The 13,037-nt window shown below is 52.3% G+C and overlaps 1 protein-coding gene across 4 annotated transcripts in view; it reads right to left on the reverse strand.

Moving 5' to 3' along the window:
- Positions 1-13,037, reverse strand: part of ARHGEF33 (Rho guanine nucleotide exchange factor 33) — a 63,244-nt gene that overhangs the window by 10,554 nt on the left and 39,653 nt on the right. For all 4 annotated transcript variants that reach the window (XM_075925823.1, XM_006116252.4, XM_075925824.1 and 1 more), the window contains 9 exons: positions 12,034-12,084; positions 11,285-11,509; positions 9,717-9,846; positions 7,416-7,548; positions 6,770-6,853; positions 5,477-5,560; positions 4,185-4,333; positions 3,210-3,374; positions 1,161-1,899 (listed from right to left, as the gene is read on the reverse strand). In XM_075925823.1, the coding sequence (XP_075781938.1) occupies positions 1,161-1,899; positions 3,210-3,374; positions 4,185-4,333; positions 5,477-5,560; positions 6,770-6,853; positions 7,416-7,548; positions 9,717-9,846; positions 11,285-11,509; positions 12,034-12,084 (1,760 nt within the window). The remainder of the gene's footprint in view (positions 1-1,160; positions 1,900-3,209; positions 3,375-4,184; positions 4,334-5,476; positions 5,561-6,769; positions 6,854-7,415; positions 7,549-9,716; positions 9,847-11,284; positions 11,510-12,033; positions 12,085-13,037) is intronic.

The following is a 13,037-nucleotide window of genomic DNA, read 5'->3' on the forward strand; positions in this document are numbered from 1 at the left end:
TTACGTCTGTCACTGCTCACAATGGGTGGAGTGGTGGTGTGTGACTGCTCCGTGCATTTCACCGCTTTCATTTCTCTCTCACACTTCAATGTAATTCCTTGAGCAGTGAGCTCTAGAATGCCGAACCCGTCGTGGCTGGAGTCACTATCTCTCTGGGAATTGCTGCTCCTGGAAGAGGCTGGCACGTCCCTGCAGCCCCTGAGAGGCAAAGCAGGGGGTCTCCACAGGCTGCCCTTGCCTGCAGACACTGCTCCTGCAGCTCCTGCAGCTCAGCAATGGAGAAGCTGTGGGCTCAGTGCCTATGGACAAGGGGCAGCACATGGTGCCATGGAGTTCTGGCTGTACATGCCAGCTGCTCTCAGGAGTGGCGCAAGGCCAGGGAAGGAATGAACCTGCCTTAAGCCCACTGCCCCACCACCTGGAAGCAGTGCCCAGTCAGAGCCTGCTTCCTGAACCCGTCCCAGCCCTGAACCACCTCCTGCCCTGGACGTGAGTCCTGCTGCACCCAAACTCCTTCCCAGAGCTTGCACCCTGAAACCCCTCCTCGCCCCTGGGCTAAACTGGGAGCCCCTCCCTCACTCCAAACTCCTTGGCCCAAGCCCAGAGCCTGCACCCCAGCCCCTTACCCGAGTGAGGAGGGGCGATGGAGCGAGCAGGGTGTGGCCTCGGAGCAGGGGCGGGAAGGGTATTTGGGTTTGAGGTAGGGCTTACATTGCAAACGTGACCTTGTGGTTAAAAAGGCTGGAGACCCTGGGCCAGCTTCTCAGCAGCTGTGCTGATTTACGGCAGCCGAGGGATCTGGCCCTCGCCGCATTTGTCTTAGTGCAGCCGCTGGTACGAGCAGAGGGGCTCCGAGCCCCATTCCAAAGGGCGGTGCGCCCTTGTTAATCAGCCCGTCCGCCAGGGACAGGCTTGCTGCAGGGGCTGAACGTGGACTGTGGGGCCTCGGTGACAGCAGGAGAAGAACGCCAGCCGCACACGACGGGCCAGATTTTCAAGAGTGGGCTCTGAACCTGCAGCCTGCTCGCCGCGTGCAAACGGGGCACCGCCTGGCGGGCCTGCGCCGGGAGGGCTCCGCCTCTGCAAATGTGGAACATTCTCCCCTAGACGTTTCTCTGACCCTGCTGCAAAATGTGGCTTTGCTACTTCCGCCTCCTTACTTCCAAAAAGCTCGGTTTCTCCCCCAGCCCTCTCTGGGGGGGGAAGTAGCTCCGCTGGGAGCTCCTAGACGCTGCGGAGATCAGGTGAGGTTGCACGCTTCTCTCCTGCTTGTGCTGCAGCTGGCTGCTGCTGGTGCTCCTGGTGCTGTAGAGTCTGGTGGTCACGCCCTCGGCGCTCCGGGGGAATTCCTTCAGGGACCTGCTCAGCTGCTTGCCTTTGGCGTGAAACGCCTCCCGCTTGTACGTGCTGCTGCTCTTCGGCGGCGGCGGGGCCGCGTGATCGGTCCTGTCTGATTCCACCGTGAAGCTGATAGGCCTTAGAAAGCAAATATCGAGGCTGGATTCGGAGGAGGCAGGGGAGCAGTTCTCAAACAGAGCCAGGCCTGGAAAAGCCTCTTCCTCGTAGGCACCTGGCAGGGTGAAAACTTCCCCCCCGTAGTCCAGCTCTTCGTAGCTCGGAGCAAAGCTCCTAGCGTCTTGCAGCAGCTCCATGGAGGTCCTGGCAGATCTCTCGGCGTTTCCCATTGGATCCGCTGGGAGGGCTTCATAGTCCATCTCCGGGATGGCTTGCAAGGAGATGGACGTGGCCTTTAGCTCCTGCTCGGAGAACTGAGACGAGGTGAGGATGTTCTCTGGCCTTTCGTGTTTTCTAGCCTCCACTTCCCACTCCGACGGCTTCCCAGCCTGGAGGTTCTCCATCAGCGCAGGCTGGCTCTTCTTCATCTGTGGCATCAGATGCCTTAAAAAGGAGGGGAGAGGAGGAGGAAATGCAGAAGGAACTGTGGTGTGCATGCATGTGGCAAGCTGGCCCGGCCGCTATCTTACTCAAATGCGACTTACTGAGGGCGCCGCAAGCGTCCGGCCGGGTGCAGCAAAGAGCAGCCATCAGCAGGGCCAGGCTGGTGGGGGAGGGGCCCTCTGGTTACTGCGGGTCCGTGTGCAGCTGGAGCCCAGAGCCACGGAAACCCTGGCATGGCTGCTGGGCACTGGGGCCGTTCCAGCACCTCTACAATAACTCCATGCGTGTGGGCAGCTCGCCCACTCACACAGAGCTGGGGCAAGAGGACAGCCCCAGGCCCCTCTCCTCAGAGCGCCTACTCTTGTACAGTCTGTGGCCACCCCCCAGCTCGGGCGCCAGGCCTCACTCTGCCTCCCTCACGCCCTGCCCCCGGTGCCCCTCACCTCCAGGTTCCCCATCCTGAGCAAACGGAGACTTTAAACAATATCATCCCGAGAGCGGGACCAGGCTTTTTGCAAACTGAAAATCCCCCAGCTGGGTAGATAATGACCGAGGACGGGGGCCGCGTCCATCACGATATTTGGTTTCAATCGTTTCCAAATGTTTGGTTTCGATTTGAACCATTCGAAATACACCCAAGGAGTTTTGAGCCACAGACCAGGATTTCCTGGGGCTGAAATGATGCACGTGGGCAATTTCCAGCACGTGCGGAGTCAAGAAGCGAGTTGAAGGGCAACAAACCAGCATTTTCCAAAGGGGATGGGGGAGCGGGGGAGCGAGTCAACCCAAAAAAGGAATTAGGCTTTGGCCGAAAACCAGTGGGCGTTCCCAAGGGTCCGGCTTCCTTGTTCAGGAGCTACAGCCGCTCGCCTGGAAAGCCCTCGCTCGTTTCCCAAGCAGCGCGGGTTGGACCAGAAAGGGGTGGGCCTCCAGTTACCCTGCTCCCTCGCGAGCGTGTCGCCCTCGCCCATAGCACATTTGAATCCTGTTGGACCACCTGGCAGCCATTGTTAGCCAACCAGACTGCAATAACTCCCATGGGCTAATGCAAATCTCTGGCCCCTGATTGGCTACTACAGTCCCTCTGCTCCTACCCCAGACTTTCCAAGTTCTCGGCCAGGCTGCCCCGGGAACGTACCTCCGCCTGGGAACGCATGGAGAGTGTTAGTACCTGGCACTGGGTGCTCCCCTCAAGAGGCCATGCGACCGCTGCATGCGTGGCAATTTCTAGTGGCACGTTGCTGCTGCCAAAACGCGCTGGAGGGAGCGGGGGGGCAAGACCGGCCTTTTCGGGCTGACGACAGGCTTACATGGCTGCTGCGCTGGAAGAGGAGGCTGCTGGGAACGACTGCATCAGCTCTTCGGCATGGATGCCGCTGTCTCGGATGGATGTCGTGCTGGGTGTCGGAGAAACCTCCTGGCCGACGCTGGCCCACTGAGAAGCCAGGCCTTTGTACAGCTTCACCAGGGACGATCTGGAGGAATTGAAATGCAGCACCAGTCAACGGCACCAGGCGGACGAGACTCGAGATCAGGGGAAGCCGCTTGGCTGGTGTTATTTTTTAAGGCCAGTTTGCTCATCACTTCAGTAACAGCCCCGCTTGGGAGAAAGGGGGCTGGCTTTGTGGCTCCGGCCCTTATCAGGGGCTTAGGAGATCTAGGTTTGATTCCCAGTCAGCCACAGGCTTCCTGCAGCACATCAAGCAAGTTACTTAACCCCCAGTGCCTCCGCTCCCGTCTGCTGGGACAAGAACTCCGTCTTGTCTGTTTGTGCTAGGAGGTCTTCTGGGCACATGCAAAGCTATTTCAGCGAGCAGTGGCTAACTTCCTGGAGGCTTGTAGCTGAGTCCTCGGCTACCAGCTGCAGTCAGCACCAGGGTGATTTTTCTAGGGTGGAGCAGGCCTATGAAACCCAGGAGTCAGTTGTTTAAATGGCTGGTATGTCCAACACGCTAGCCACATGTGGCCATTAGGCTGGTTGAGTGTGGCTAGTTTGCTCTAGCAGCAGTCGCTATAGTGAACTAGTTGGATACCACGGATCTAGAACACATACAAGCAGCTTCTTTCCTTTTCCTGAGCCACCAGGACACGGCTGCTCCAAATCTGATCCCAAACTTGAGAACGGATGTTCTGCTCTAACGAGACGCACCCTCAGCTGGTGGGGTTAATTTGACGGCACTCCAGTGGGTGGGCCCATGCACCCCAACTGAGATCCCAGCCCTCTGGTCCCACCCGCTCCATCGTTTCTCCCTGAGCGTGCAAGGCTGCCCTGGTGCCAGACTTACTTCTTCAGCTTTTTCCGCTTCTGGATGAGCAGGTCCTCGTTGCACTGGAAGAGCAGGCTGTAGTGCGAGATGAAAACGCGGAAGCGCTGCACGCACACCAGCAGCAGGTAGTAGTCAGGGTGCTCTTGCTCCGTGACCTTCAGGATGTTCTGGGGCACAAAGGGAAGCAGATGGCTTGGACGAGGCCCTTGCGTTTTCCAGGGTTAGTTCTAAGAATCGGCCAGTGGCCCGGGGCTCTGCGTGAGCTCTTCGGGCAGGCGTTCGGACAATGCCAGGACAGTGCGGCTGGGCCTTCAGACTAATGCCTCAGGCTCTCTGGGCCTTCATAGAGCACTGCTGCGGCCTTTCTCCCGTGAGGTCTAAGCCAGAGCCAGCCTTTCCTTTGAGACAGGCCCAAGACCTGGTTCTCACACAGCCCGGCTGCACAGCGCTAGCGTGAGGATCCAGAGGAGGGTCAGCAACACCCCCAATGTCTGTGCTGCCTGTGTGGGGTTCCCTTGTCGGGGGTTTACTCTTGGTGTGTGTCCCAGGGACAGAGAAACAGGAGCTGTCAGGAAAAGGGTTACCCATCCCTCAATAGCCATCACCAACCTGTGTGTCTTTCCCGGGTATCCTCTTCTGCTGTTCCTGTACCCACCCACCCCACTGCCAGCCGGGCGGCAGGCTGTTCCCGTCCCGTTTGCATTCTCTCTCCGCTTCCTTCACGGCCCTGCTCTCCCCCAGCCATGCCCTGGCTTACATTCCTCTCCCACCCACCCTATTTGTCCAGCAGGCCTAGGCCCAGCCTCACCACCCCACAGGGACACATCTGCTCTGTTTCCAAAATGGGAAACTCGGCTAAACAGGACAAGATGCGAACCATCCGAGGGCAAGGAGTGGGCTGATGTCGGAGCAGGGCCTGGAACACAGGCACCCTTCCCTTCCAGGCCAGTCCCACTAGGCCAGGCTGTCTCGCACACTATTAAGCCACCAACTTTGTGGCTGGAGACCTTGCTGGCTACTTGGCAAAGAGCCGAGTCAGCTGTACGTAGTTGGCTAGTAGCTCCTAGCAACTCTGGCCCAGTCCCCGGAAGCCGACCCATCCCCCACAGTTGTGCGAGGGTCTGAGCATTCCCAGGGTGAAAAGCCATGAGAAATCACCGCTAGAGACCCGTCTGCACCGGCTTCCGCTTCCAAGGCCCAGAGATTTTGCCGGGTGGCCACAAGGGCCAGCTCTGAACGCAGTAACGCACAGCATAAACGCTGCTGCCGAGTACCGAGGTTACCGCGCAATAGGCAGGCGCTGGCCCTACCTGCAGGTGAATAAGGTACTCAGGGATACGCTGGACTATGTGAAAGAACAGCATGTAGAGGTCGGATTTAATTTCTTCCTCCACCTGCGTTGGAGAGAGTAGAGTTAGCATCACATAGCACCGTGCCTCGTAGGCTCCCAGGGCTGTTAGTGTTCGCCTGACGCTGTATGGGACATACAGCAACTCACAGGGCGTGACAGGTGAACGGCCATGGGCTGAGAGGACCGCTGTCCCAGGCGTGTTGTGTAAAGGGCTGGACTGTAAGCCCCTTGTGCCCACTGGCAACATCGCTTCTGACCAGTCCCACTGATTTCTAGGGAACCGTGCAAGGGCCGGGCACAACTTAGGGTGAATAAGAACATCAGCATCTGGCCTGTAGACACTGCCTCTCTTTCCTGGGATACACCTCAGGACTTGCATCCAGCTGAGCAACTTAGGCCAGTAGACCCCGGGCATGAATGCAAAGGGGCTGGCAGCAAAGAGGTCAGGGAAGGGCCCTTCTCCAGAGCAAGTGGAATAGCTTCTCCATTCTCCTGCGTCCCCTCCCAAGCGGTGTCTGGATGGAATGCAGCGGAGAACGTCTGGGCGGGGCGGGGAGAGGGGTGTTGTTTAGATATTGATCCAGTTGTACTTCTGAATGTAACTTCATTCACACACATGGTGGCATTAGAATGAGCTGCCTTGGGATCTCGAAACGGCCAGTCGACCAACAAGGCCATCACTCAGCAAACGGTGTCTGGCCATAAGATCGTTTGGTTAGTGGGATGGCCAGAAAAGGCAGGATGAAACCCTGGGAAATATTATGCTCCAACAGGGACGGGCCGTGGGAAGTGGTGCAGGGAGGAGGAAGCAGTTCGGTTTGCAGACAGAGACACTGGATGGTTTGGATCACACCTGGGATGATCCAGGGATGGTTTAGATACTTCCCAGAAAATCCAGGCTCTCCCGGGATTCTCAAGCACCCAGGGTATCGTTCGCATTGACGTGGTTATGCTGAAAGGTGTCATTGGTGCCATAAGCGTGCCTGGGAGCCAAAGGCAATCGTGGCCCTGGATTTAATCATGTCAGAAGCAGGTCTGGCAGGTCTCTGCTCTCTTTCATGTGCTCAGGGGGCACTGCTACGTCTGTGCTATTGCAGCTGCCTGATGCCTTTCCTAGCACTACGTTAACATTTGCTTTGGCAACTGCTCCTGTCCACTGGGCGGGGGGGGTACAGACTATGCCCTTGCTATTGCCAGTAGTGTCTGTGTGTCATGGTGGACCAGTCTCTGAAGTAGCAGGAAAGAAGGTTACCTCCTTCAGAATCATCACGTGGACCAGCGAGATGCATTCTGGCAGGTCCCTCAAGTATGCGATGTAGTAGTCCAGGAAATTGTTCTGCGGAACCAACCCAGAAATGCTCCCTTAGAAACGTTAGTGATTTGAAATTCTGCAGGGTTACCCCAGGTTCCCTGTTGGCTCCGAGACGGACAGAAGGGGCAGGGGGATGGGGAGGGGTAGCTCGCAGCTTGGCCAAGTTCGGCCATAATTTGCGCACGTGTTTGTAAGCCTGCCTGAAAAGTCACCGCCAGCCACAATTGGAACATGGGATCATCACTGGAGGATTTTAAGAACATGAGTCTGTAAGGGATGGCCTACATATGCTTAACTCTGCCCCCGCATGAGGCAGTGGACTAGACGACCTCTTGAGGTCCCTTCCAGTTCTGCGTTTCTGTGATGCTAGAATGGACACACCGTTCTTGACTTGAACCGGTACGTGGGATGGGATGTCGAATTGCTATCCCAAGAGTTCCTTTAAACTTGCTACACAGCCAGAGCCATAATTGCATTGAGGGGAGGGGGAATCTGTAGTTCCGTTTGATCCAAACACGCCATGACCAAACCAAAACGCAGTTGCAATGCCACTGTTGGGGGCCTTCTGCCATGAGCACTATCGTACCTCATCGTTGGTTAACTTCAGGAATATGTCCCCCAGGATTCCCGGCCGGGGCCAACTCAGCACCCTCTCTTGCAGCGTGTGGAGTAAGTCGACGTGCTGCTGGATCAGGTATCGTAAAGAGCTGGGGAAGAAACTAAAGAGGGAAGATAACAGGATTGCACAGAGAAAAGTGTAGACATTTGTCTAGAAAAATAATCCAGTTCCTAGGCTTTGGGAACCCACAGATTCTGCTCATATTTATGGGCAGCAACTTGCAATTTGCTGGGTTTGCTTTACAAGGCATTATTAATCTCTACTGTTAGGGTAAAGCCTAGAGACCAATGACAAACCATACTAGATTCAAATGCATGTTTGCAGGCAGTTCCTGGAGCACAGAGCTTGAAATCTAGTGTTTTGTGGCTCCAGTTCACGTAGTTTTGCATTCACTGGGCCTAATTCTCCATGGCCTTGGGTAACCAACTCTGCCCAGTGGGGCACAAACCTACACAGCTAAAAGAATGAGCCACTATTACGGGCAGATCTTTAGCCCACTCACGCCATTTGACTAAGAGGATGTAGGGCCAATCCTGCAAACACTTATGGAAGTAGGAAGGGGGCTCATTCCCTGTGCACGTTACAAGATGTACCTCACGTTACAAGATGTACCTCACAAGGAGAGCTGGCCAAGACTTCCATCCTGTGGGAAACTGCAATATTTTGACAATGGCTTTTGCTCCAAATGAGGATGAAAATGCAAAATATTTAAATATTTTTCTTAATTGAAACATCAAAAAAATTCAGTTTGAAAACGAAGCATTCTAACTTTTCAGTTTGCTGAATCTGCCTAATGGGGATTGTAATTAGAATTCCTCATACCTCCAGTCACGTCTATGAGCAGGGTTTCTTCCTTGGACTACATCTCCCAGAATGCATTCTGTCAAGAAACTCCCACAGTGCATCACAGCAATTTAACCAGAGAGGAGATCATGGTGCATTGTGGGAGATGTAGTTCAGTCAGGAAACCCAGCCTATAATGAAGAATGAGGCTTAGAGGAACCAGAAGTACAACTTCTATACGTCACTATGGCAGCTCAGATTAATTTCAAAATAACCAGAAACAAAACTTTTCCGTTTGATGCAACAAACTGAAATGTTTGGATTCATAAAATCATAGAGCAGGAAGAAACCTCGGGAGGTCATCAAGTCCAGCCCCCTGCCCAAGGCAGGACCAAATTCAAGATGCTCTGATTACCTGGCAGAAAATGGACAAATTTCAGCAAAATCTACATTTTCCCATAGAAAATTTCAATTCTGTAGAAACAGTATTATCCATCAAACATTGTTTTGAAAGAGAATTACCAACTAACTCCCAGTCCAAAGACTGGGTGGGGCATGAGAGTATGATGATGTGCTTTTTATAAACAGCATGTGATTGTGCCATTGAAGTATGTGGATTGAAAACATGCCAAGGTTGTCATGGTGATATTAAAATACAGCAAGGAAATGGGCAGACATAGCTTTTGAAGGTTATGGCCATGAGAGCTACGCAGAGATCCTGAAAGAAGGAAAAGGTGAAAAAGGAACCAGAACCATGCAGAGGAAACAGACATGAGACACAGGAGGTGGAAAGAAGAAGGACAAGAGACAGCCAAACAGACAGGAATGGGAAATGCCTTTTAGCCACGTAGGATACTGAATAATGTACTTCATATTTGATTATAATGGGGCAGCAGTAGCTGGTCCGTTAGTTCATGTTGAGCCAGCTAGTTTCCAATGGCAGAGGGAGAGGGATGGACTTGGAGCCCTAGAGAGGGGGACGTTGTTCTCTAGTCTCAGATAGTGGGTGCTGGAGAGTAGGAGACAGACAGGAAGATAGCATGAGGTAGGGCCAGAGGGTATGGGGAGGGGATTACAAGAGACAGCAAATGCTTGGAAAGAAAACATACATTTAACAGTGAGGACACTTGACTCTTGGAACAATTTACCAAAGGTCCTGCTGGAGTCTCAATCACTGGCCAATTTTTCAATCAGCATTGGCTGTTTTTCTAAAAGATCTGCTCAAAGAAATATTGTGGGGAAGTTCTATGGCCTGAGCTACAGGAAGTCAGACTTCTGGCCTTGGAATCTATTGAACGGCTGAACTGCTGAAAGCAGAGAGGCAGGGAAAGGCAGACCCTTTTACCCATCTTAAAAATGTTCAGCTTTCTGGCTATAGAAGCATCAGGCATTTAGTGTTTCCAAGCGGCTAAGAGAAAGTTCCCAGATGGTGGGAGGGGGAAGAACTAAGAATGTTGAAAAGGCCCTTTGCTAAAAGCCAGTTACCTTCTCTCTTTGGCATTCCTCTTCATGTCCGACACTTGCAACGTGGCTTTGATCTTCAGGATCAGGGATAGGTTGATGACGTATTTCCTCTCGGACTCGAGGAGCTCCAAAGCAATGCTCTGCCTTTTGGCTTCAGCAAAAAGTTTGATTTAAAACAACATGTTAAAAGCTGAGCGCGTGTGTTTGACCAGACAGCTGGAAGGGAGAGGCTGAAGAAGCTTCCTCTTTTCACATACATTTTCCCCAAAATATCAAGTTCTAGCTGGGACCAGTGTTCCCTCTAAGCTGTGGGCAGCCCAGCTTCACAGTTGATTGATCAGCCCCACCCAGTCAGAGGCTCAGGGCTCTGTGCATGGATTAATCACCTGTGAAGCCAGGCTGCCGTGCTTAAAGGGAACACCGGCTGGGATCCATGAAGTGCTCCACGCTTGATCAGGGCCATAGTCTATTTACAAGAAAGACAGCAAACAGACGTGCCTCTGCCCTCACTCCCTGGAGTTTGTGCGAGATCAGCTTTTTTAGAAATCATAAACAGAAAATTCCCGTCACATTTGCTACTAACTTGCTGCATCTCTAGTAATTATTGCTATCTTTAAATCAAATACACTGTTCCACTGAGAATAGATAGGGCCAGATCTTTAGCCTGCTCACACCACCTAGAGCTGCCCTAGCAGAGAAGCTGGGACTTCCTTGGGAGGAGCCCACAGCTGATACAGAAAGTGCCTGTGCCACTTCTAAGAGGCTAACCGCATAAGCCAGAGCAACCCTGAGGCTGCTCTAACTTATGACAAGGGCTGAATTAACCCCTTGGCTACTCCAAGGATTGCAGCCATTCCCTTGACTTGCCTTCTGACTATCACTGAAAACAATTCACCAATGAGGAGCGTCCAGCCCTAAAGGTGAGAGTAATGGGGGTACTGGCGCTTTAAGACTGATGTGGAGCATGTCTGGCATATTCACTGGATTTAGGGCTTTGGCAAGGAAAAACAGCCCCTGAGAAAGCCGAAGTGGTTCAGGGAGGAGCAGAGCCAGGCGACTGCTGCTAGTTGGGGCCTGAGACCGAAGGGTATTCTTGCAGCCCACAGGGAACGCCGGGCTTTGTACTCCGTGGCAGTGGAATACAGCGTATGACCTGCGTGCTTGTCTGCCGGCTGTTGGAAGGGCTGTGAGCTGCAGCAGCACAGCATTTAAGAAAGCCAGAGTTTCAGGGCATGCAGTGACGCTGTCCCTTTTGGCTCTAGGTTGAAGCTCAAAGCACCCCAGTAGGTAACCCAGAGCATTGCATATACAATCGTCAGCCATAACACTGCACCTGCGTGGTGTTTGTTGTCTAAAGAGAGCAAATTACTGAGTTTGATTTCAGCAGTTTTCTTATTTTCGAATCAGTTTATAAATGTTTTGTAGGCCCTAAGCACTGTGCCTGTTGTGACTAATGGATAATCTGGCCTTGTTAGCTCCCCCGGATAACTTATTTGATTTCAGGTGAGAGCTGATGATCTCTAGAATCCCAAAGCTGATGGTCTGTAGAATCCCAGGCTTGGTAGCCACCACTTTTTCTTTATTCTTACCAGCAAAAGAGGTTTCGCATAAGACGCTGTCCACTGAGGTGTATCTGCTTTGGCCTGTTTCCTTCACTCTGTCTGGATGCTCCTTAGACATATATTCATCACCCCACTCTTTACTGTCTTTGGGCTGCTTCCACACGCTCGATGGGGGGTGACCTTTTGGCAGAATGTCAGTGGGCAAGGAAGGCTTGAAGCTTTCTTCTGTGTCTGGATTTGCAATGCTCCCACCTAGAAACCACAAGCTGCGGTCAGGAGCTTACAATCTTTGCAGAAAGTCTGCCATGTAATAAGTACAAAGCACGGCCCCTCCAAAGTGATGGGGTGCTGTACAGATTACAGTGGATATACTTTCCATAGTAGTGAAGCCCAAGTCCCCCTTCTTGTAGGGGCTAGCTGGACCTGCACAAATGACACCTGACTTCTTGTTGCCTGCAGAACACTTGGCAGTTGCAAATCCGAAGACTGGGTTGCCCCTGCAGCCAGGGACTGGTCCATATATTCAGATTTGCACCGGTTTGAATGCAACTACAATATTCTGGCAAAGATTCTTCACGTGTTGAAATCTACCACGAGTTCAGCTAAATGGCTGCTTTCATGGACTCTGACAGGTTTGTTTTCCCAGAGCAAAACTCGGCATTGGCTGGAAAGAATTGCACAGCGTGTACATGTGCTATTCCATTTTGCCGGGATTCTTCTAAAAAGGCCAGTTGGTGAACCCCAGAGGAAATTTTAAAAGATAATTATTCACCTACCAGTTCCCTTCACATTTCCATCTCCGGCAGCCATGGATCTGGTGTCCGAGACTGTGGAAGAATGAAGGAAAGCGACATAAGATGTTAATATACATAGGCAGGAGCAGGTGTTTGTGCAGAACATTTCTTATGGAAAGGAATGGAGGGCTTAGATTTTTAATTCTTTAATATTCTCAGCCTGTGTGGAATGCCTCTTTTAGGTCGTCTACTGAGAGAGATCCACCTCATCTCTTGACTTCATTACCAGCTGGGTCGTAAGAATGTAAACATGACCATATTGGGTCAGACCAATGGTCTGTCTAGCCCAGTATCCTGTTTTCCAGTGGTGGCTGTTGCCAAATGCTTCAGAGGGCATGAACAAAACAGGGCAAATTATCAGGAGGAGAAAGAAATAGAAGAACAGAAAACAGAGCAAAATGTGTTGTTGAAATGTCGTGCTGATTATTTTTTAATTTAAATGGACCTTTTCAAGTTTAATGAGCAGGTCAGGTTAGGAATTTTTTCTCCCTAGTTACCGATTTTAGTAAGGAGAATATAACCCAGAAATTTAGCCACGGAAGCAATAGGTTCGGGTAGCAAAACAGAACCATTTAATATTTCTTTGGAACTTGTCTTCAAAGTTAATCCTGCGCTTACATGCTTTTCTGAATCGGGGCCTAAATGAAGCCCAGGTCTAATCCAGCCCAGGAACTCTCAACAGCCATATCGAAGTATTCCTGGCACTCCTAGCACATGGGCCAAACAATGCAAACTAGCTTCTCCCCAGGGCCAGCCCCTGCTTACCCCAAATAGATCCAACCTCCCCGAGATCACATTCAGCCCAGTGCTGGGACATTGTCTTCAGCCATTTTTAGTGTGTGTACACATACTGGTATCAGCAATGTACATCTCATCCCTTGAAATGGGCGACAGGGGAGGGATCACGTGAGGATTCCCTGTTCTGTTCATTCCCTCTGGGGCACCTGGCATTGGCCACGGTTGGCAGACCGGAAACTGGGCTAGAG

This window comes from Pelodiscus sinensis, chromosome 3 (assembly GCF_049634645.1).
Source record: "Pelodiscus sinensis isolate JC-2024 chromosome 3, ASM4963464v1, whole genome shotgun sequence".
Taxonomy (NCBI): Eukaryota; Metazoa; Chordata; order Testudines; family Trionychidae; genus Pelodiscus; species Pelodiscus sinensis.